The sequence below is a fragment of the Homalodisca vitripennis genome, chromosome 5, assembly GCF_021130785.1.
Source record: "Homalodisca vitripennis isolate AUS2020 chromosome 5, UT_GWSS_2.1, whole genome shotgun sequence".
Classification (NCBI taxonomy): domain Eukaryota; kingdom Metazoa; phylum Arthropoda; class Insecta; order Hemiptera; family Cicadellidae; genus Homalodisca; species Homalodisca vitripennis.
In genome coordinates, this window is record NC_060211.1 from 50,999,241 (window position 1) to 51,025,175 (window position 25,935).

Sequence of the window (25,935 nt, forward strand, 5' to 3'; positions counted from 1 at the left end):
CTAAAAAGCGACTAATTTCCGCTTTGTGAGAAAAAATGGGCTCGAGTTAACTGTTGATCAGATTGTTTGAGTTAAGATGTTGGTCTTCCTTCGGGATGCTAATCTCTAGCTTGCAGAACATTTTGCTGATAAAGAACAGTTAATACAGCTTGCATATTTGGCTGATATTTTTCCCAAATAAACATTCAGAACATGGCATTGCAAGGGCCAGATAAAACAGTTTTATTTGCACAGGGCAGAGCAAATGGGTTATAAAAAAAACTGTGAATAAACTAGTAAAAGAAACAAATTTTGAAAACTTGCCTTTGACACTTGAATATATGGAATTTGTTTCTGATGTACAATTTGATTCGATTGACTAGACATTTTGTTTTGCTACGCGTGTCTAATCGCCTGGATTCTTTGAAAACCCAGTTTTGGACTTCATTCCAAAAATGACTCATGGACTTCATAGGAGGATACTTTTAGTTCACAATGGGTTTTATATTCAATTAATAAAAAGATGGTGGAAAATTAAAATTTAGTGCTGTGCTTCATGACAGACTGATGTAATTGTCAACATACAAATAAAAAACTGTTGTACGAAAGTGATTAGACTGTAGGCTATTTTTAAGAATTCTTACATCATTACATACAGTTATATTTTCCAGGAGTATGTTTGTTTACTTTATAATCATAAAAATAAAGTAATCTACTGTTTTACATCATTCAACAGCATATTTTATTTTGTTTGCCCTTTGGGTTTGTATGTAGTTCAACATTGTGTTACTTGTATTAAGAATCATGCAGTTGGTCTTGAATCTAGTCCGCTGGTTTTAAAATGAGGGAGATATCGATGGAGGAGTCAATGCAGCAGTCACGTGCTGCGGCACCCTCTTACACTTGCATGACTAGGGACTAGCACTTGTTGCTTGCCCAGTGCTTCTAACTACCATTTAAAAGTTTATCAATTAATTTATAGAAATATATAATGTAATCTGTAAAAAAATAACTAACCGAGAAACCTTCACACGTAGACAAATATTATCTTATGAAATTTGGGCCTGATAGTTATAAAAAAACTTCGATCTTTTCTTCCACAACCTCGACGTGGCCTGCCTGCTCTAGACAACGGTACATTGAAATGTCATTAAAATTCACAACAAAGTTCACAGACATATACACTGAATGAGCTAATTTTAAATTTTTAGTTTGGAGAATACTCTAACAATTTCCCAATGACATATGAAACCATTGTATGCTTTTCGTTGTACCTTTGTTGGCAGTAACTCTACTTATCGTTGTGGGGACCCAGGTTATTTGAATCTTGGTTCCGATCTGATACTTCAACACGTTAAGACATAATCTTTTCAGCCAAGCCTGAAGTAATGTAATCAAATCATAATGTTCTGAAAGAAAAAAAGTTGTAATACAAACTTACTATAATCAAATGTATACTAACCAGTGGACAATAAGGCAGTATATTTAAATAGGAAACAAAGAATAATAGTGTTTGCGGTATTATATAAATATAAAAGAAAATATCAAGTATGGTAGCCATTTGTTAAAATAAATAATCAAGCCCAAAAAGTTGGTGAAAAAATATGTATTTGTTAATATACAACAGTAAGTGGAGGGTTTGTTATTACATATCAGTGTATAACTATTATTTACCAACAGAAAAAAAACTATAAAATAAAAAGTTTACACAAAAACTATAGACAATTTAACAACTTAGTATGTAAATGAGAAGGTATGAGAATGTGAATATGATAATGAAATGAGAAGGTGAGGAAAATGTACAATGTGATGTAAAATATTTAATAAACATGTAAAAGCTCTGAAATATATAATACAATCACAAAAATAAATATGAATATCAGATTTAAAAACCTTATTTTTTCCTGCCTCTTTTGGAATTCTTGTTCCCTTTGGAGGTAGAAGGTCCGGCACTGTCAACTTTTTTTGCTGACGTCTTCTTCTTAACCTGTAATAAATTAACAAATGTGAGGTAATAATCAATTGTTTAAGCTTAATTTTTTTCAATTAACAATGTTAAATTGGCCATTGATGGTTGTTCTGAAGCCAATCACATTACAACTCCAACCCCCTCAACTCACTTGTATAAGCAAATGTGTTTATTGGCAGTTTCAGTTTAAACATGTCAACAAAAATTGCACCCCATAGCAGGCCCAAAAAATGTTAAGAATTTAATAAATTTGTTATTAACAATGGATGGTTTGAAAGGATAATAGGATTTTCGACATTTAACGTTGTTATGTGATTAACATGTTGTAACAGATAACAATGGCAAATAACTAATATGCTATCACAAATGTCCTATTTTGTGTCAACAATGTGAACAGGAAAATTTAGCTGATAGTCATAGCATTGGCTGTGTAAGCCTCAAAGCTAATGTGATCATATTTTGAACATACTATACGTTGAACATTCTTCAAAGTGCTATAGTTACAATCATTTTTTATAAACTGGAAATTAATGAGATGGGGTGAAAGTTTTCTGGTTTTGTAACAATTCATCTTTTGTGTTTTTATATCGACTTTTTAACCTCCTACCACCAGATGCAGTTACCACTACTTTAAGGAATTTCAGAAGTTGTCTTGTGAAATGGCTGAAGCAGAAGGCTTTCTATTCAGTAGAAGAAATACTTTTACATGATTTAAGTGACCTTAAATTTTAATAATGCTATGTTTTAATTTTTAACAATTATTATTTATTGTTATCTGTTGTTTGTTAATTCTATTATTAATTTATTATTATTTATTTTAGCATTAAGTTTTAATTAATACTATATTTTGACAATATTTTAATTGTATATTTATTTGAATTTCTCTATAGAGATGGTGTTCTTGACTGTTGATTTAATAGTACATTATTGTAAACCTTATCTGACTTTGTCAATGCATACAACATATGTGGGACGACAATAAATGATTCTTGATTCTTGAGCTACAGTGCAGCAGGAAATTTGCTAAAATTAATTATATTTATCAGTCGATCTGCTAGCTGTATTTCAAAATCTTTCCTTTTGAGGGGATTTCATCAACCTCAAATGACAGTTTTTACTTATATGACCCTATGACAGCTAAAAGATTTCCTTCATGATTTCTATGTATTAGAGCCAAAGGTGGGTAGTTAGGTGGGGTAAAACAATTCGACTATGTTTAGGGGGCAAGTTCATGTTTTGAAATTGCTCCTTATGTTGACTATTTAGGAAAATAAGTGATTTAGGTATTCAGTAATCTGTGACGAGTTCTTTTAATGTTATTTTGCATATATTGATCATACAACCAAGCATAATAGAAAACATCAGGACACACTCTATGAGTCAAAGTCTATGAGGGAAGGAGATCACGATGCATCTAAAAGAATAGAGCAACCCATCTACAAAAAATGGGAACCTATTAATGAATAATTTATTTAAATCAAAGAAAAAATGTTCACTATCTTCTTTAATTGTACAGTTGTAATTATTATTTAAAATGACTTGCAATTAAATCCCATACAGTGTTCAATAATTGCTATTTTTTCTTTATAAATTGGGTGGGTTATTCCATAAACTGATAATCAAGATTATCCAAGTTTTAGCTGCTCATTGGTTACAGAAAACAAAAACTGTTAATAAAGTTTGCCTATGTACAAGGTGTACTTAACTATGTTGCAATGTAGAATGTTTGAAAACCATAGTTCATTGTTTTAAATTTTAATAACATAAATATAAACAAATGGATTTTTTCCATAATGGATTGATTTAAGAGGAGTGTATAACTAAAGTATACAAGTTTTATTTCCAATTATTAAACACTGGACAATATTTTACTGTCAATTTTTGTATTCTGAATTATGCAAATTTATTAATGTATTGAGGTCTGATAAAAATAGGCCAGTAACTATAATTTAAAAGAACATAGAAAAAACGTTTTCATTAAAATCTTCTTTAACAAGAAAAAATATAGACCTTTCAAATGCCACATTGTGAAAGTTCCTATAACCACATGCTGGGAAAATAATTATATCCTGTACTTTTCTCTACCATATACTGTATAATAGTCACCTTATTATGAATGCATTTTAATTAATGTGGTGCAACTAACTCTTATACGTTCTTTTGTCTGACAATGAATGTCACAGCATATGCATATGCTGCTTATTATAAGTTGAATATACAACTTAATATTTTATGATGCAGCCAATACTGGCTGAGCTGTTTTCAAGAAATGTTTCTATTTATTATAATATTTCATCTTCCAAGAAATAGAAAATAGATTAAAACTTTGAAAAACATGAAAGTTCAATGCAAAATCTGTAATTGCACACTAACTGTATCTGCACCAAATTTCCTTGGTGCGTTAAGAGTTAAATTAAAAAAGATACCAAATGAAATGGAACAAATTGATTAATTTTCTATTACAAATTTTCACAGCCAACAAATTAGTTTGGGGCATTGCTTGAATATATTCAAACTCTATGGGGGTTTCAGTTTGATTTCAGATTTTGAAACCACTGCAAATCTGAAATCTCAATTATTTTAATATTTGTAAAGTATTTGTAAACAAGTAAACTGTTCCAGTTGTTCCAGATATGTTTTTGACACATACCACTATCATTGAATCAACTTCCAGGCTATCCTCTTCCTCCTCTTCCACATCCGGCACATCTTCTTCTTCCTCAGGAACTGTGTCCAAACTGTCAAAATCTGCCTTACTGCCCTTCTTGATTGGTACAGCGGCGTAAGGTGTTGGAACACTGGTTTTGTTGTAGGCTCTGGTGAATGCAGCTTTAACCTATAATTATATATAAAATGTTATTGTTTTGTACATAAGCAATGACAAATGAAAGAAAAGCATTAGTATACTACTATAGAAATTAAATGCAGCAGTATAATGAGCTGTTCCAAGCTTGTTCTAAATATTCTTCTGGATTACTCATTGTTTAGTAAAAGTAAGATAACTCCATTTGGCTGTGGATGTACCTGCCTCAGCTCTATAGATGATTCTTTGTTTAAAGATAGTTTCTGATGACGGATGGTTTGGAGGGATAACGAAATTACATTTTGGTATAATAATACCTTGCCAAAACAGTTCCAAATGTAGATCTCACTATATGTTTCGGAACAAAAGTTCTATCATCAGGTAGTTAAAAAATATCATAATCTTTCATGTACAGTCAAAAATGAAAAATAACACACACACCCAAACACCAAAATGGGGATAAGCAGTAAACATACCGTGACAGTAGGCTACTACACATACGATTATTATGAACGGGTGGACACCAGACAGGTTTAAGTGTGCAACTGTTACGTAATTTCTCATCCAGTGCTTCTTCGTGTGTTGAGGTAAACTCAGCTCATGATAAACTATTCATCTACTGTCCGAGCAATAGTTGACAATATTATGTGATCGGAATTGTTTCTTGTTTAAAATTGTACAGTTTAAGCCTTGATTTTTAAAATGTTAATAAATTTAAATTTCATAATATTTCTTGAGAATATTGTATTTCCAACCTTTCTTACAGTCATTCATACCCTACAACACAATTTTCAAACATTTGATCAAATGTAGGTCTTAGGATCCAGCTGTTTATAAATCGAGTTCCCGTTGGGGAGAAAATTAATAAACTCTTTCAACATATAAAACACAATAGAAGAGCCATTGTGATAATTTGTTCATGCTAATGTGTGTATGCAAATATGTGAGAGCACATTGTATGTAATTACATTATTAGAATTGGCCTTTTATTTTATATATATATATATATATATATATATATATATATATATATATATATATATATATATACCCTTTTAGTGTCAGGGATCTCGCTACAAGACAATGTAAAAATACACTTGAGTACCAAGAGTCTTGCTCCGAGACGATACGTATCTACATGAAAAGTGCCTGTCTCAGAATAAGACAATTTCTGTTTCAATTGTAGTACCTCTATAACTTATCCTGTACTGGCTTACATCATACCAAAGACCAATACATGAAAACTAACCTTTACAACTGTTATTTCTACTTTGTACAGCTTTTATATGATGTAAACAACTATAAATACAACATTTTCCCAGTTGGCTTCCAGTGTCGTGATGAATAGTGAAGCGATTTTTTATCTTTTATATTTGTGCTTTTTTTTATTCATTTAGTGTTTTTAAGTTATATTATAGTTGAATTAAAGACAGAAGGGTATTGGGACCCGGCAGCGATGGCCGAGGTTCGGGGCTCTACGGGGACCGGTCGGCTACAGTGTTGCCAAGTTGTTCTGTCTGACTCGATCATCCACAGCGTTCACATCAACCGCTTCTAGGTAGGGGTGGTTCGCAGCGGAAACATGTGGACACATTTATCGAAGCGATAAATTAATAGCGTTCGTTGTTTTGAGAATTGTTATTTTATAAGTAATTGAATCAGAAATCAAAACCTTGTAAAAGATTTTTACTGAAACCACGAGTGTATTATTGAAAATATATACATAGGCCTAATAATAATAATTTAAATATGGTACATTTTACTGTTATTAATAGTTACCTTCAAAACACAAAGGAGTATATTGAAAAGAACTAAAATTATATTCGTTAAGTAAATGCAAGTCTGCTAAGTTATCTGCACCTCCAAGCAATGATGTCTCCTCTTTCCATTAATATTTTACGGCTACCAAATTTCTTGTGTTTGAAACCCAATATCTTCAATATAATGGCAACAGATGATTTGCTTCCACGAAAAAGATCTGCTTCTGCAAGACTTACTTGTAGCTTCCTTACTGTGGGATACTCTCTTCTTACGAAGAATCCGTAGACATGGCGGCGGATGGGGCATCTTTTTGAAAGGCGTCCAGCTCCGTAACAGGCTTAAACCTCGAATATTTCTTATCAGGAGTGTTCAGTTTCAAGCCACTCTGTTCACTTTGTATTTTCTCCTTTCCAATTCTCACAACTGTATTTTTTCCTATCTCCAAAGCTGCAGCAGTTCTTTCGATAACTTTTTCTACTGGAAGTATCGGTCCTTTGTTAATTTTCTCTCGCTGGAAGTAGTCTCTCACTCGACAAACCAACTCACGAGATTGGCCTCGCAATGGAACGCCTTTTTCTCCAACCTTGGTGCAAGGCACACTTATCACGCGAGTGCGGGGCCTACCGCGTTTTTTTATCACTGTTTCAGTGCACTGAGACATGGTACGGAATTGACAGTAATTAAATAATGTCTGTCACAAAAGTGTAAAACTAGGAAGTACGTGCGTACACTTGTCTTTCAAATAAGGTTTAGTCTTGAAAAAGACTGTTTAAACACTTGGCCACGAACAAACAGAAGCGCAATAACACCACACGAAACAACATACATAACCAACAACCAATAACGTAATGAAGCACGGTTTGCTACTGCGCATCACCCAGCTGATACCTACCGGATGACAGCTACAACAGAGGAGACGTGACAACGCTGCCTCCGTCGAAAAGGAAAGTGCTCGGCTGTGATTGGTGGAGCGGTAGGGCGAGCCTTCGTGAGGCAGTTCGGCTGTCTTCGGTCGAGCTCGTCCCAATACCCTTCTGTCTTTAATTCAACTATAGTTATTACAATTATTTAAAAAGTGATAAAAGTCAAATAAGAAAACTTTTAGAAGATGTCTGTGCCAGTGATACGCCTAAATAGTGTTGTAGAGTTTGTTTGAAACTCGTGAGTAAGGTTATATTTATGTCTGAGTTTCTTTTTGGTAAGTAATGTTTTAATATGATGCATGAGTTTGCATTGTTTTTAAGTGGTCTTTATCTGTAAAGTATTAACATTTCAAAAAAGAATTAAAAAAAGTTTTTTTATGATAAAAAGTTAACTTTTAACTAAATTTTTTCAAAACCCCTGGGTTTTTATAGGAAAACAAACCTTTAGCGCTTGACTAAAAGTTTTTTTATAATAGTTATTTCACCTCAAACTGGATTTTTAATTTGTTTTCCGTGGAAATGTTGCTATGTGATAAAAATGCTAGTGATTTTATTAACCCTAGAAAGCTAAGGCGTCGTCACTGTGACGACGCGATACAGTTTTTTCGAGTGTGGCGCGCTAAGTTATTGTTTGAACGCGCCCCCCCTCCACGTAAGGTCAGTCAAACGCTCCGCCGGGTCCGTGAGTAGTTTGGCAGCCACCTCGCTCGTATAGTTTGTGCATTATATCGAATGCGTAGTCGTGGAGACGAAACGTTAGCTTGTACGTTGTTTTTTACAATAGCATTGTGTCGTCTTGCCGACGATAGTTTAGTGTTTTACGTGCTCGTCATATGTACGAATGTTTAGTGTTTCTATGTGTTTTTTGTATGTGATAAAGTTGTAAATATTTATGTAATATAGTTATATTGGTGAACTCTCAAAATGGATACGGATCAGGAACAACGTATTCTACAATGTTTGAATGAAAGTTTATCTGATGACTTTATATCTGAAGAAGAAGAAACCACTGATCAACGATATTACTCCGGTATAGACGACAGTGATGATACAGACGCTGACCCGGACTATTCACCATCAGGTACTAGTTCTGCTAGTGATAATGAAGACTTACTGGAAATACCTACAGCTAAAATTGCTACACAAGGGATAATTATGGATACTATAGATGAAACTATCAATGCTGTTATTGCAGCTTATTGCCATGGTCATCCTCCACCGACAGACATTCCTCAGGTAGGAAATGCACCTTTAGCTCGTCCGGCTTCACCACCAATGTCTAGACCTCAGGAAGCTTTAGCTCGTCCTGCTTCACCACCAGTGCCTAGACCTCGAGCAGCTGTGGCTCTTCCTGCTTCACCACTAGTGCCTGTACCTCAAGCCAGCCGTAGCTCGTCCTGCTTCACCACCAACTGTAGCTCATGGACCACCACCAGTTCCTCGTGATCCACATCACTTTATATGTCCTAATCAGCGTAGTGCGGGGGAGGAACGGACACTTGTGGAGTAACATTCCATCACGACCAACAAATACCAGAGCATCTGCAAGAAATATAGTACATATTCGGCCAGGTCCAACTGTTAATGCAAGAGACAAAAACAAACCTTTTGGATGTGTTTTCATTATTTTGTACAGATAATATGAAAGACAAGTATTATAAGTCACACTAACTCTGCAATAAGAAGAAAACAAGTAAATTTACACCAACTTTACAAGTACAATTTCAGAAATTTACTAGAGAGGAGTTTGATGCATTTTTAGGTGTCCTGATTTTGACGGCAAGTCAAAAGATAATCACATGCCCTCTAATGAACTATTCAATGTAGAATTTTGCGGTAACCGTTATCTGGCTACAATGAGTTGTGCGCGATTTGATTTTTTAGTGGAGGCCCTTCGATTTTGATGGATATGAAACAAGGAATGAGAGACGTAGGCAAGATCGCTTCGCTCCAATAAGGGAAGTCTGGGAGATGTTTGTGGCGTCTTGTAGAGACAATTACAAACCAGGATCATACTTAACAATTGATGAACAGCTGTTGGCATTCAGAGGTCGTTGTAAATTTTCGTATGTATATCCCTAACAAACCATCAAAGTATGGAATCAAGATTGTGATGGTTTTGTGATACAGGTTCTAAATACATGATAAATGCGATGCCATATTTGGGTAAAAGGAACCACTCCCAGAAATATACCACAAGCCGAGTTCTTCGTAAAGGAGCTGACACAATGCGTCTACGGTTCAAATAGGAACCTCACCATGGACAACTGGTTCACTTCGATCTCATTAGCAACACAACTTCTAAATCCACCAATAAATATGACTTTAGTTGGGACTCTACGTCGGAACAAACCTGAAATACCTCCAGAGATGAAAGAAGCTGGAGATCGACCGGTTGGGTCTTCAATGTTTTGTTTTGATGGACATAAAAACAATGGTGTCGTACACAGCAAAAGAGTAAGAGAGTCGTGTTGTTGCTCTCAACTACTCATGAGCAACCATCCATCAACCCAAGGAGCAAGAAGCCAGAGATTATCGAATGTTACAATGCAACCAAAGGCGCCGTTGACAGTCTTGACCAGATGTGCAATAACATGTCGTGCAGCCGAAAAAAAACTAGAAGATGGCCATTGTGCGTCTTTTATGGCATGATTAACATAATGTTAGTCAATTGCTACACAATTTACGCACATAACATGGTTGCTCAGGGCTCAAAGCCAGTTTCAAGACGTGATTTTGCAAAAGAATTGCACAGTGAACTCGTCAAGCCTTGGCTTCAACATCGAAAATCGCATCACAACTTTGCCAAAGCGTCTACGCGAATCTATCGCCAGCATCTGGAAGTTGATATTCCTGCTGCCCAAATAGATCCTCAACTTGTCCAGGGAAGAAAAGATTTGTGCATTTTGTCCTTCAAAAAAACGACGAATGACCTCCCATTTCTGCTGGCGCTGCTCAAAGGCAATGTGTGGCGAACACCAAGGGAAGTGGTGTGTGGACTGCACTTGTTAAGTTTTCAATTTGAAAAAAAAACTATTATATTTGATGTAAGTAAGCTTTAATATTAATTTTTTTTCTCATTAAAACCCTTTTTATGTTAAAATAAAAATGTTTTTATTAATGGTAGTCTCCCTGACGAATGTTTAGCTGTAACGTGTTTTTTTACGAACCTTAGCTTTCTAGGGTTAATTTTAAAAATTAGATAAAAATGTGATTGTTACAATAGTGTTTGATACATAATTCAACACTTTTCAATATGGATTTTTCACTTCTAGCACTAAAAGGGGTAAACAACCAGATGAATTGCTGTTTTGAATTTGACATGAAAATGAATTAGTGTGCAACATTTTGCCAACAAATGTTCTTATTTAACCATGTGGTGGCATGCTATCTTTGTTCCATTTACAAGTAATAATTCCTAAGTATCTCTACACTTCAAATACTGTATTTTTATAATGATGTTATATGTTCAATTTTGAAAGACTGCCACTACAGTGGTGGTCCATGTCGTTCAAAAATGAATAACTGCCAACTCCAGGGTTAAAAATTACAAAAAATCCAAAATATATCTTTTTACCTCTATTCTACTTTCTACTTGCTTCTTTGAGTAAAGTAATTTTAACAAATTACCTTGCTTTCAACTTCGGAAAATAAAGTCTTGGTGTTTGGCCATGAGGACAATTCTGACAGACTCTCTAGGTCCTCTCGGACCAGACTGTACTCGCTAAGGATGGACAGTGCTTGGGGGATACCAGCTGAACCATCCCGTACCAGTGGTGAAACTATGCTCCTCTCCAGGGGCACCACGTAGTCCAGATTCATCGCTTCTTTGTTTCCTGATATCCTGTCATCAGATGCAGAGTAATAACAACAGGGACTTGTGTAGACGAATTAATACTATAAATAACAAATACGAGGTCCAATCAAAAAGTATCCTACCTTTTGGTGCAACGTAAAACTGAAGTTACCTGAAAAAAGCTGGCGTTAATTTTCTTTAAAATAAGCACCCTGAGAAGCAACACAACGATTCCAGCGACGTTTCCACTTCTGGAAGCAGTCTTGAAAATCACTTTTCGGCATCGCCATGAGATCAGCCGTCGTTTTTTTCATAATTGCTTCTCGACTTTCAAATCTGGTGCCTTTCAATGGTTTTTTTGAGGTGGGGGAAGAGCCAAAAATCGCATGGAGCCATATCTGGAGAGTACGGAGGCTGAGGAACTTGCGGAGTGCCGTGTTTCGCCAAAAAAGTTTGAATGAGCTGGGAAGAATGAGCTGGCGCATTGTCGTGGTGTAGCCGCCAATTTTGAGACGCCCACAAGTCAGGTCTTTTGCGGCGAATCGCATCTCGGAGACGACGTTGGACACTTAAATAGTACTGTGCATTCACAGTTTGACCCTCAGGGGCATATTCATGGTGCACAACTCCACGGTGGTCGAAAAAAACAGTAAGCATCACTTTGACATTGCTTCGAACTTGCCTTGCTTTTTTTGGCCGAGGATCCTGGGGAGACTGCCATTGTGATGACTGAAATTTGGTCTCAGGGTCATATCCATAGACCCAACTTTCGTCTCCAGTTATTATCGATGTCAAAAAGTCCGCATCATCCTCACAACATTGCAGCATGTCCTCGGCAACATCCAATCGCCGTTGCTTCTGCTCGTCTGTCAGCAATTTTGGCACAAATTTTGCGGCTACCCGGCGCAATCCCAAGTCATCCGTTAAAATTGCTTCAGCTGATCCGAAACTGACATCTAACTCAGTACTTACTTCCTCCACAGTCATTCGACGATTTTCACAGATCAAAACTTTTGCTTTCTCGATGTTTTCCGGAGTTCGACTTGTTTTGGTCGGCCCGAACGCGCGTCACTTTCTGCCGAGGTTCGACCACTTTTGAAACGGTTATACCACTCTTTAATCTGCGTAACACTCATTGCCTCATTTTCGAATGCTAGCTGAATTTTCCGAATGGTCTCACTTTGTTTTTCTCCGAGTTTCACGCAAAATTTAATGCAATAACGTTGTTCCACTTTTTCCGTCATCTTCACAGTTAGAGAAAACCGATACGCGCACTTGACTTATCAGTACATACTGACCCGTCTCCGGCGAACCAGTCGGGGGATCAAGATAAGACTTTGTACCTTTCCTTATCATAGTAGGAACTATTGTCGCAACAAATCTTATCTCATTATTGGCAGCAGAAGCCGCGATACACGACGAGGTCGGATACTTTTTGATTGGACCTCGTACTTTAGACCACTTGCAAAATAATACTAACTTGAGTCTGGAGTGTACAGTCAGCTCTTGTAGAAGACGACTCATTTTCGTCTGACGGGAATTTTTTCCAAACCATGCAGGAAAATTAATTTGTGCCCCTATATGGCCCTCTAAAACTTGCCCTGGAACTAATGAACTAAAAATTGCCTGAAAATCAAAAACAAGTAATTACAAAAGTGAAAAACAGTTCTGAATACAATGTTATATTATTACTTACTTAACAATTTTCACTATGGTACTGAATGAATGAATGTTACCTTATTTACAACAAACGCGTTTTCGACTGCTAGTGGTACAGTCATTATCGGGTCGCGAAGTGGTGAGCACTGCTGTTTTTAGCTGTAGTCAGGTCAATCTCCGGAGTAGGCAACTTTACACCGTGTTGTCTTTGTCTTAATGTGACAAGTTTTTTTGAGTAAAAAAAAAAATGTGTTGGCTTGGTTTGTAAGCTGTTTATAATTTGTATTATTAAAAAGTTATATTTGTTTTGTTATTGCTTTTGGAGTTGTTTTCAATTTTAAATTTTGTTCTAATTTGTACATGTTTTTTTTATCCATTTTCTGTTGCTATTTGGATAATGATTTGTCATTCTCTGTGAATTTCTTCTTTTGTTAGGGGTAATCGTAGGATTCTGCATGTAAGAGAATTATAAGCTACCATTTTATGTTGAGATGGGTCTCTACTATTATTTCATGGGGCCAAATTGTTAAATGAAATTTATACATACAGATTCACAATACTTTCTTTTATCTTGATTTTATCTATTCCTCAAGGGATTCTGAAAGATATGTTGACAAACAGAAATTAAATAACATTTTACTTTCAAAACTCAAGACGTATCACAAGGAGGATGTTCATACACAAGACTGACTGCATATTAACTTGTTAACTTGTCCAACCAGACCTAGCTGCAGCTCCTGCCACCAGGTTGTGACAAAAGTTAGATATTTTCATATTTTGGTTTTTTTTTCAAATTATTTCATAGATACAGTATACAAGGTATAAGCTACATGTGAACACTATTTAACTGGCATCATCTTGTGCCTCGTCTGTATAAAAATATTGACGAATATTAATTTATTTTATATATTGTACTAGCCGTTTACTGCGGCTTTCATACTTGTTGTACACTTTGCTCATTTATGAGCACTTCTGGTTCAAGTGAATTATATTTCCAACGCCGATTTAGAGTTTGCCTTGTTGCCACGATAAAAATATCTGTCAAAAGTGTACGTTTATAGCCATTGTACATGTATATGTACTTCATTCTAAAGTAGTCTAACATTCAAGATTTAGGTTCAACTATGAATTTATTTTAAAGACAAAAATACATCATAACTTAACGCCTTCAAACAGTGTTTGGCTGTTTAATATACATAACTGTCTCGTAATTGCAATTTATAATGTGCAGGCACGTTGAAAACTTTGATCTTTTGCAGTGCTGCCTGTTGGCTGGCTAGTTACATCAATGGGTATAGCGTACAACCTTCTCCATGGAAATATACATTCAAATTTTTATAATGATCGGTCAAATAATTTACGATTCTATAAAGAAAATACAGACAAAAATTCATATGTATATATTTATCTCATTAAAAAAATTGTGTATATAGTAATAAATAAAATAAGGAGTTAGTGTCTTTTTTCTGCTTTAGCAAACCCAATGTAATTTAAGAAAAATCTTTTTTGGAGAAAGACAACAGTGAAAACTCCCATTAAAGTATTATTTATCATCTTGTAAAACTATGTTATTCTAGTTGTAAGCTATAAACCAAGAAATTTACTTTATTTAGTAAATATTTTGGTGTAGAACTGGGCAGTATTTTAATATTTTTTGTACATATTTTTACTTTTGAAAATGAGTTACTTATTTTACTACATTTGATACTGCCCATATATGCTAATAGAGTATTTTCAAATCAATGAAAATGTCGTAAAATAATGTATAATAGTTACCTGTACTGGCAGAAGACTCCAAGCATTATGAGAACGAATATTTTTCTCTACCAAGTCACCAAAGCTCAAACTCCTCGCTGCTGATGCAAACAGCTCTATTTTCTTAATTTTATTTTTCCTGAAAACATGAAACCAAATTACCTTTACCCTTACTTAAACCTAATAAATTGCTTAAGAGCCACTAATTTATTATACAGTGTGTTTCAGACCACCAGTCTCAAATATCTAATGGTCAAATGGATAACTGCAGGGATTTAGTTAAAACTAATTACCCATTAAATCAACCCCAAATAAATTGTTTGAAATAATTTCAACTCTATAAAAACACAATTTAAATCTAAAGAATTTCAAATAACCTACAAACACACGTTATCTATATAATTTAAAAGTTGTTGCATCATAGTAACTACTAACCTTGAGCGCAAGGTTGAAATGATATTTATTAACATAGTGAATTCAACTTTTTTATTATTTTATTTTTTGCTCTCTTAATTGCCTGCTTTACAAACTAATTGTATAGAGACCATGTACATTTCCATTTGGTACCCATAAATACAGTTTATTTGCCACAGTTTTGTAATGATTAAAGGTAGAAAAGAATTTTTAATGTGAAAATTGTTCATTTTTGAATGGCCTTTGATTATATATTAAGTAATAGTTCAATCTAATCTATTTAACCATTATGGAGTTTTGGTCTAACATTTCCAACAACACATGCAGGTGGTACAACAAGCAAGATAGAATATATTTTATATGAGATTTCTTATTTACAGTATTTCAATCTGGCAATTCATGTGGTGATGTCTGATACAGTAATTTATGGACACACTGTACAAATAACAGCTTCAAACTTATAAATTTTCAAATTTTATGGTAATATCCAGGAGAATATATTTTAACCAAAATAGATCATATTCAATACCAATATCATTTATAGACCTAGATTGACTGACAACATAAGGCTTTTTTCTGATAAAGGCACAATAGGCATATAGTTGATAGTGTGGTCGGCTTTTACTAGTTTATATAATTTTTCAGTTTGATTATATTGTACCATGAATTTAAATTTAGATCAAATTAGATAAGATTATAGACCTTATCAGCGAAACAATTGATAATAAATAGTAATTAATAGTTTATATAATTTTTCAATTTGATTAGATTGTACTATGAATTTGAATTTTAGATCAAATGAGTGTATGGTAAATAGTTATTTTTTGATTTTTATCAATAATTATCCTAATTTTAACTAAAATGCCCTGTTTTATATTTTTTTGTGCTTACCTCTAATAACATATCTATAAAAAAATTTGCTTTGAACTTAAAAGAAAAATTATACTTTATAGATGTCCTGGCATTAAAGGGAATTTATGGAATTCGTTTGTGGCGTTTGAATGGTTAATATTAAAAAGGATACCAAACCAAACGCAAAACACTAATTATTAAAAAAATAAATAAATACTTCATTCACTATCCATTATTACTTTCACAAAACAAAGTAACGATAATCTTGTTCGAAAATTTTTTTCAATGATACACACTATTGACTACCTGAAACTACATAGTGTTACTGGTAAAATAATTTTTAACTTACGCCTCCGGTTTGTGAGGGACAGCATTTAAATAGTTCTCTTGCACAAAGAGAGGCGTTACATTGTAGTCATGGAAGAATAAATCACATTTATCATGTATAGACATTGACTTGTGTTCTTCCTCTGAGAAAATTTTCCTCACAACATCCCAAGGCCCCTGTACAACATATAATGATCAATTTTAATATTTAAAATAAATCAATTATTAAACCCTTTTAGGAAGGGAATATACACCGCATGCAACTGTGTGAGAAGGATTCAACAACCACTTTTCTAGTACTACTTATACATTGTGAAGGAAACAGGACTTTTCCGGACATTTGCCATCATCGTTCAGTGAAACAAGAAATCAGTAACACTACGTTTCAAGATCTCTCTGTACCTCTTAAGGTACACCGAAAAACTTTGAAAAAACATATGGGAATGATTTGTTGTGAGCAAAATTGCATAGCCTACATACTTTTCTTGTTATATGCAGACGTTTAATTTTTTTTTAACGATTAACTCATTGGCCTAGACTCACGTATATACCACATGCAGTGATGCACGGACCGAACCTGGTGCGCAGCACGATCTGGTGACGTTGCGATGTACTATTTAAAGTATTTATAGTTTTTCGCGTTAGATGGTATGCCAATACGCTTTCTGCAGACCTTTTGAGTTGTTGGTGAGTTCAGGTGTGCCAACTATGGCAGAAAAATATTACTTTTTTCAATAATTGTAATCTATTACCAGTGCTTATTTTGTGTCGATACTAGGATTATATTACGTCTAAAATTACGGCTAGCACTTCTGACAATATTATTGAAAGTTTATTACAGTAGTTATATAAAATCCATTTAAATATTTATTTGTGATATTCAGTAAAATTTTGTTTTGTTGCAAGGCTAAAGGCTAGCCTGCAAAATAGAAACAACGTCGTTTGTTTGTGAAGTTTTATTTTTATTTTATTTATTTTATTTTTACAGTGTATTTTTTAATGTAGTTCTGTGTTTTTATATGCAAATTGTGTGTGAATGCTACAAAATCTGAGACCCGTGCAAACTGATGGAAAAACTGCACTTGATAAGTACTCAAATATAATTTTTTTTAATAATAAATGTTCAAATAAAAATTTTAATATGATTTATTTTTCATGACAAAGAGTTAATGAACAATAATATATATTCAGTTTTTAGATAATAAATAATTTTAATAGTGAAAAAAAAATTAAAACTTAAGTTTTTTTACATAAAAAACCCAACATTTTTGTTATAATAATTAACATTATTAGTAAATTTAAAACTAAATAAAAATTAATGTTATAGTTGTAAAATGTAGCCTAGTTTCTTAGAAACATGATGGTAAATTAACCATGGTAATAAATTAATTAGTTAGGTTTCTATACAAATTATACGAAACCTTTACACTTTCAGCAAAATTAATTGCTAGTTCAGGTCCATGCAGCACCAGAAAAACGACTAGGCCAATGGGTTAAGGTTTTTTGACATTATTATTAAAAAATTTAACAGCAAATAAAAAAAGACTGGAAATAAGCTGTTGCTTGTTTTTTAAATTTTAATCTTGTTTCTTGGTTGACAAAAACTGTTCTTTGTAGTACGATACTTTGCTATAAAGTTTGTTGTATAATATTATATTACTTTGTATAATATTCAAAGTGTAAGTAGTAAATGTAAACATTCCAGATTACAGCTGAGATAGATAGATATAAACTTTGTACATATTTGTCTTTCTATTCTCTTATATTTGTATTCATTTTGTAGCAGACAATAATTACAAAATCTACATAATCCTTAATAAATTGCTGAAAAAATCCTTTGAATATCATAATATTTATTTGAATGAATTTTGTTTTAATGAAAATGCAACAATATATACATTTAGTAGGCCTGATTTCTTACGATATCATTTTGCTTATTGCTGATAAAAGGATACATCCCAAAATTTGTTAGTAACAAAATTGTTTATTGGTTTATGACTAAATGTATAAAACAGGTAAAAGAGATCGAACAGTACAAATTTGTACTATGAGTCTAAAACATACATTTGAGATGGATATCAACAACAATCTTACAACAGTCTATTACATTATTACCTAGTAAAATCAAAAGTCATATTATAGTTAGAAACTATATTCACAAAGCCAAAATAATTATGTAATGAGTTGTGCACATTTATAAGAACTAAACAGCGCATTAAATATACTCAAATAAGGCACAATCCACCAAAATAAATGCTTGCTATTTGAATATATTTTTCCTTTTTGAGAAGAGGCCAGTATCCTTTTTGGTCCTATTTTGACTATCTTCATGTGCCACTGGCCTGTATGAGGATGTTACAAAAGATAATTAACCAATACATTTAAGTATCAAAAGGTCAGATAGAATGTAACAACACTACAGCTTAAGTTAAAACCTCCCATCTTTATATGAAACTAACCAACTCATCAAAGTAAATTCATCAAGTGTTGGTAACTTGTTATATAATCTGTTTGTTTATAAGTTTGTTCATTATATGTTCTCTCATTGCGGTAATGGTTACCCATAAGACTGATGTAGAAACTTTATTATTTTTATTTATAAATTTGATGTTCTTTTAACTGTTAAGAGAAACCTAAGTATTATCAAGGATTATTGCATAGTCACACAGATAGGGATCAACATGATTTTAAGAAGGACCTGCAGCTCTTAATAAAAGGGTAAGTTGGTGTAGTACAAGATTAACGATTAACAAAACGATAAAAAAGTGTCATGGTTACAGACAGGATTTATTAGTGCCAATCTCCATATATATATAAGTGCTTTCTCTTGTGGAAATAGAAAAAATCTATACTGTAAGTAAACGTTTTATCCTTTTTAATTTTTAAAAATACATCACAATTAAAAATAAGATTTGTTTTCTAGTTTGTAAGAAGGAAATTTATTTTTCTACTATCTGTTAAAACTATTTTTAACCCTTTGAGTGCCGCGGCGTTTTGCTATATGGTATGTATAAAATGCCGAGCCAAAATGCCTGATTTTGCAAGAGTCTGGTTAAAAATTCATAAAAAAATTATTTATTGGTATAATGTCCTGAGTTTTAATTTTTTTTTTTTAGATAAATATATTTTCTTTATAAATATAATACATTGATTACTTATTTTACCAATAAAAAAACATTAACAAAAACTTTATGAGCAAAAACATTGTTTTTTATTTTGACACAACTTAGTGTTATTGAAATATTTTGTTTTTTCACTTTCAGTTATTCTATCTTATACTCCATTTAATTATTTACAAAGACATACAAACACTTTTTTTATACTTATAAATAAAGTTTGGAAAATAAATATGAAAATGTGAACCACTACAAAACTAGAAATTTGCTAACCTAACCTAACACTCTGTGTATTGTCTACACTGCTAATGCTTAAATTTAATGCCTGCAATACTAGGTCTTCATTGTCAGCAATGTTTTTATGACTCATTGTTTATAAATATCACTGAACAAACACAAAAACTATACAAATGTATTTAGTAAAGTCCTAGCTGCTTACGATCACCTTAACTCAAGGTCAAGTCATTGTTCTACTTACACACAGACTAGAACAACATACACAAACGAAATAATATGAATATACTAACACTACAAACCCATTTACACTTAAAAACTTTCAATATTTATAATAATTTGTGAAATAACTCGCAAACAAAACATGTGACAGCTCGTCCATGTAGCTGTCGATTCTAAACTCGACGGACGCGCGGTAGCTCTTTACAACTGCTGTAAAAATCAGAATCTAACCAGAATGCAACAAAACCTTCATCAAAAGTTACGTTGAAGCCTTTGGAATGTGTATGTATAGTCATTGAGCTAATTTAGATAAATACTATAAAAATATAAGCGTTACTGCAGAAGTCGCAAATAGCGATTCTGGCATTTCTTGCATATAATGCAGGATCGCTAATAGCGACGCTCCGGCACTCAAAGGGTTAATATCTCAATTTTTAAAATAATTAACATATTTTTAATAAAACAACTGCAAAACAGCTGAAAAAGGCTTGATACCCTTCAGAAATACTGAGTGGAAAATCCCTGTGTATTGGCCTGTGTAACATTTTTAAACGAAAATTACATTTATGGTCAAATTCTTACCATCTTTATATGCTTTGTACTATTTGCTAAACCACTACTTTCCATAGAAAGCATGGATAGATGGTTTATTATTAATCTTATATCTTGATTAGCACTCGCTATAATTTCTGTCAAAGCATCTGGAGTTAGCTTCAATTTCTCCTTATAACAGAGAGACATCATTGCACCCTGAAACAGAACACACAGATAAGTGGTTTGCTATCAATCTTATACTATGGTTAGCATTTGATATAATTATCAAAACATCTGAAGTTAGCTGTAATTTCTCCTTATAAAAAAGAGATATCATTGTACCCTGAAATAGAACATACAGATAAGTAGTTTACTGTCAGTTTTACATCTTGGTTAGCATTTTATATAATTATCAAAACATCTGGAGATAGTTTTAATTTATCCTTGAAACAAACAGACCTCACTGCATTCTGAAACTGATAATGCCAACTTATTTACACCTGAAACCTATGGCAAAGATTAAATATATGTCATATATGCCTGTTGAATAAAAAATCTGCGAATAATAGTAAAATATTTTAGAATATAAAAACACAATTTTGGGCTTTATTGTAGAAATCATTACAATATTATTGACTAAAGAACTAATCCTGGATCTCTCTAATTCAAGGTATGAGGCACTCGGTTATTAATGCTGATATCAACTTGAGATATGCATTATTGGTGCCAAGAGAAAAGTTACAATACAAACAAATCTGAATTAAAGGATCAAATACAATATTAACTTAATTATCTATTAATATCCACAGTAACTAATAAATGAATACAATAGTATTTACAATGCAATGGTAACTAATTTTTGAGCAGTTAGTAACATACCTTATTACTCAATTTTTTCTTTTAAGTTGAATTATTTCTTCCATATTAAACTGACAAGCGAACATATTGTATATGAAGTAATTATTCTAGAAGTGTCTTGAATGTTTCTTTGAATGGCCATTGTTGCCATTTAACCATATGGTGATAGGCCGAAACTTAACCAGTAAGACCAATAGTGATCAATACGCCAATAATACACATCCGCCTAAACATATTGACCACTATCAGTCATGTTATTTTTTAAGTTTCAGCCCTACCCCCAATTCTGCGCTACCCCCGTTACCTAATCTGTACAGGATCCCCAAATGGGTTCACTTCTGGCCAGTTTATATCTTCCAGTTAAACCTACATTGGATATACTAAAAACTGATGCGTCACAACGCTATAGATGCCTAGGCTGCGGCATATCACTAACTACAAATGTCGAGATAATGGGGAGCCAGAGTAGATCGATAGATCTAGTCTACTGCGGGAAATGACTATTGGAGTTGGTGGGTCCCGAAGTGTTAAATGCAGTTGCTGGCCTATATGGAGTCCAAAATATTTCAAGAATTTAATTGTGTTGGCAAATTTTCAACGTAGTGTGAACAAGAAAATGCAGATATTAAGATATATTGTGTATTATAACAAAGATTGATTTTCATTTACTTTTTTTAGACTATTCCTAAAAAAGTAATGGAACTTTCTTTGCCAAATTAGAAAAATCATATGGCAATTGATTACACTGGGAATTGTTGAAAGATTAATTCTGCTCTGCTGAGATATATATTACACATTCCTCAATATAATTTGGAGAAGTTAATTAATTAGACAAAACACTAATATTCACTCTACATATTATTTCATAAAACTGTGCAAAAAAACTCATTCAATAAAACATTGAGTTATCTAAAAACATCATTTAATTAAATAATTTAAAGTGATTTAGATTTAGTAAGTTAAAGATCCCAAACCTTGATTTGTTCAGTTCTGGGTTTAGAGAACCGCAAATCAAAGCAGTAGTTGGAGAGGCTGCGTATCTTGGGATGGTTGCGATCATTGCACATACAAATGATAGGAACTCGTGCACCCTTGATCAACTGTATCAGCTCTTGTACACCTCCTCGGTCTTCGTTGCCAGCCATACCGTCTACCTCGTCCATCAGCAACACATGCTTCTTGGTTACCTGATCTCCTTTACCTGAAACATCCATATTTTCTTACTACACTTAATACTCGGTTACTGAAATATAATGCACTGACATAAGTACTCAGCCCTACAAGTACCCTATTGTACTTTTTTGAATTAAGACAGAGCAACAAGAGAGTTTTTTGGCGTTATTACTTACAAATTGTCTACTTACTTCTAAGAGTTGGTATATTTTATAATAGCCAATGAACTTCCAAAATGGAATATCGGAAAAAAGTGGTTTGTTACAACTCGTCGTCGTGTTGCGGTCACGGCAGCCGGGCAGCTGTTTGTTGCCGTTCTGCTAATTCGTCATCTGCATTGTTATTGATTTGCTTGCTTTTACTTTACAATGATTGTTTTGTGAGTAAATACAATTAATAATGACAGTATTGAAAACAAACAAGTGCTAGAAGAGTGTTAAATTCCAAAATCTTTAACGACTAGATTATGTTCTATGTACCAAATTAATTTTTCTTTAATGATTTAAAGACCAGGTGTTGTATATAGAAAAAATGGAAATGTAATTCAATACAACGGATGTACAAACAAGCACATTATAATTCCTTGAATTTTGCATAAGCAATAAATCAACCCTCCAACTGTCAATATAGAAACTTTAATACAGACAAGGCCATTTTGGCAGATTTGCAAGGATTTTTCCAAACTACTATTAAATCTATGTGCTTTAAGCAAAGGTAAGCTTATTATACATATTTATTTTTGTTAAAGTGTGTAGAATTTGAATAGTGAACTGAAAATAATATTAGCACTCATAAAAAATATCCTTGTAAAAACTAGTGGCTGCTAAATTTTACAGAAAAACCTAATATTGAGTTTCCCATTTTGGAAAAAAATGGCCAAAAGACACAGACTTTATCACCCAGTATACAGTAAAAATATATAAGACAAACATTTCATACTAACATATACAACAACAACAAAAAACAAATTGGCCAATAATAGAATGTTTTTTTTTATTTTTTGATAGGTCATTATAAAATATTACTTTACATGCAAACACAACAAATTAATGTCATATCACAGTAATTCCAAATGTATGTTTTATTAGGCAAATTTGAAAATCAGAGCAAAAATTTTATTTTAAACATTATTCCTGATAGTATTGTTTTTTTTTTTAATTCAATAATTTTTTCAAATAGTATAGAATATAATCTTTTTATTGAAATATACAAAAAGAATTTCCTGCGGTATGACACTTGGAGATACAGGTAATTTTTATACCCTTTTCGCAACTTTGCAGTTGGTACTAACTATGCAACTACTTTATAAGTTTCTAAAAATCAAGAGATGTTTATCAGAAATTTTAATAACTATTTGGGATAGTTTTGTTCATTGGGAACACATAGATATCATATTTGTTGGGGTTAAAGCTCTGTTTAATGGTTAAATACGCCATAGAATCGGAAATAACACAACTCAAAATAAGTCATTGGGTAGTACGAGGATTAAGGATTGCTACAAAAAAATTGTATTTCACGTTATTAATTAAAATATATTTGAATACCTGTGAAAAATGGCGACAAAGAATTAGTTGACAACAACTCTGATACTTCTTGGTGAAGCAGTTTCTTCGACCGAGTGTCTGAAGCATTGAACTCAACCACATCGAACCCCAACTCTCTGGAAACAAGATGGGCCGTAGTTGTCTTCCCTGTAAAACAACATTAGTAAATTTAAATATGACACATTGCTATTGTTTGATATTGCTACTTGAGGTGAGGGGAACTGCTGAACAGGGCTAGTCTTATACATTGGAGTGTGAAACAACTATCCCAGAGTTCATACTTTCAGAGTCCCTAAACTTCAAAAAACAAAAGACTGGAAATATCAATGTAGTATAAAAATAGAAAAATCTAATTGTAGAAGCCAACTAATAGTTTCTATGAAATTAAAAGTGTTAAGATATTATCAATCTAGGTTTATAATAATTGTCATGTTTTCATTTTCAAATAGTGTTAGTTTATTTTATTATGTGGTTATCTCATTTGAATGATAATATATATTTTAATGTCTAGAGGAGACCAAGATATAAATTTTTCCACTATTTAGATTATTTTTACTATCATGAGATAATGATAACAATATATTATTACATTATTTAAATTATAACAAGGGTAAATTGATCAGGTTACTAACCCTGACTTCTTTTGTCTCTTGTAGTCAGTAATATATTTGTATCATTCATAAAGGAACAACTAAACACATTTTCATTCAAATATTTTTAACAAAGAATATGAATCATACTACAAAAATTACAATTTAAAAGAGTGGAAAATATTGTAAGTAAAATATTAATTAACTTTGAAAATAAAATGGTGTCATCGACTTAACACACTATTATTAAATGTCATGAGCTTCTGATTTAAAGATGTTTAATTACAGCACAGTGGCACATGTATCTATGCACTCATTGTACTCTAAACTAGTATTTCATTTTAGAAACCTATTGAAGGGATATCTGACAAATACCCCTTGTGCTCGAAACCTTTAGTTATTAGACAAAAATGTTGTATTTGTATAAGGCAAGTTAAATCTGTTTCACAAAATCACATTTAAAAACAGACAAGAAAGTTTACTGAGCCACGATCTTTAGCCAATAACTTCAACATTATACACTGTATTTTCACTGCTAAATCAGCAGCATTGATACTGGTTAGTACTCTATTTTCAAACATGTGAATGCTTTTATTGTACGGATCAAAAGTACTTTATTGTCAAATCCTTGTCAATCAAAGTTGTCTATTGTTGTTGCTCTGTTGCTAAACAAGAACTTTAGAAAAAACTAATCAATTCAAATATATGACAGATTATAGTTTATTGACCAGAATCAATAAATATAAATGAAAATGACTTACCCACACCAGGTGGACCTGACAGTAAAGCAGCTTTAAAATACGCTCCATCATCATTCTTTACCCAAGGACCTAAACAAAACAAATATAACGTTGGAGTATAAATAGAGTGCAAAACTGCGCATTTATTCATCCTAAACATAATTTACAAGTATAGGGGCAAACATTAAAAACTTATTAGCCTGGTAGTAACGATTAGCAAACTCTCGTTGACGAATTTGGTACATCTGGATATTAACACTTTGCGATAGGAAAGCCACTAATGTGGCCCAAACTCGTTTCTCGCTCAGCTCGGATGGAGTCTCAGGTGGTTGTCCTCTCAGATGTGGGCAGTAATAAATTACCTGATACAGAGAACACCCATGGTCACCTTTGTTGTCTGGCAACCTGAGAGGGCAATCATATAAATTTAATGCCGATCACAAAGGGTAACATTCGTAGCATTTTTTCTGATCTAATCACTAAATAGTAGAATGCACGAAAAGATAAAATACTAAAGTTATTGAAATTTGGAAGTTTCAAGAAAAATGAATAAAAATTATTCTTCCTTATAGATCATAAACATTTTATGATTGATACTTACAGATACTCATTCATTACTGGTGAAGATTACATGGTAATTTGTTATAGATATTGAAAACACATTATTGTACAAGTCAATGCAAACA

The 25,935-nt window shown here is 32.9% G+C and overlaps 1 protein-coding gene across 1 annotated transcript in view; it reads right to left on the reverse strand.

Moving 5' to 3' along the window:
* Window positions 1-1,567: 1,567 nt before the first annotated feature.
* Window positions 1,568-25,935, reverse strand: part of LOC124362161 (replication factor C subunit 1-like) — a 54,535-nt gene continuing 30,167 nt past the window's right edge. The window contains exons 6-15 of the mRNA XM_046816409.1: window positions 25,271-25,339; window positions 23,920-24,066; window positions 22,177-22,403; window positions 20,393-20,560; window positions 16,261-16,415; window positions 14,667-14,784; window positions 12,712-12,857; window positions 11,066-11,279; window positions 4,599-4,784; window positions 1,568-1,966 (exon numbers count right to left, since the gene is read on the reverse strand). Coding sequence (XP_046672365.1) covers window positions 1,874-1,966; window positions 4,599-4,784; window positions 11,066-11,279; window positions 12,712-12,857; window positions 14,667-14,784; window positions 16,261-16,415; window positions 20,393-20,560; window positions 22,177-22,403; window positions 23,920-24,066; window positions 25,271-25,339 — 1,523 coding nt within the window. The 3' untranslated portion in view covers window positions 1,568-1,873. The remainder of the gene's footprint in view (window positions 1,967-4,598; window positions 4,785-11,065; window positions 11,280-12,711; window positions 12,858-14,666; window positions 14,785-16,260; window positions 16,416-20,392; window positions 20,561-22,176; window positions 22,404-23,919; window positions 24,067-25,270; window positions 25,340-25,935) is intronic.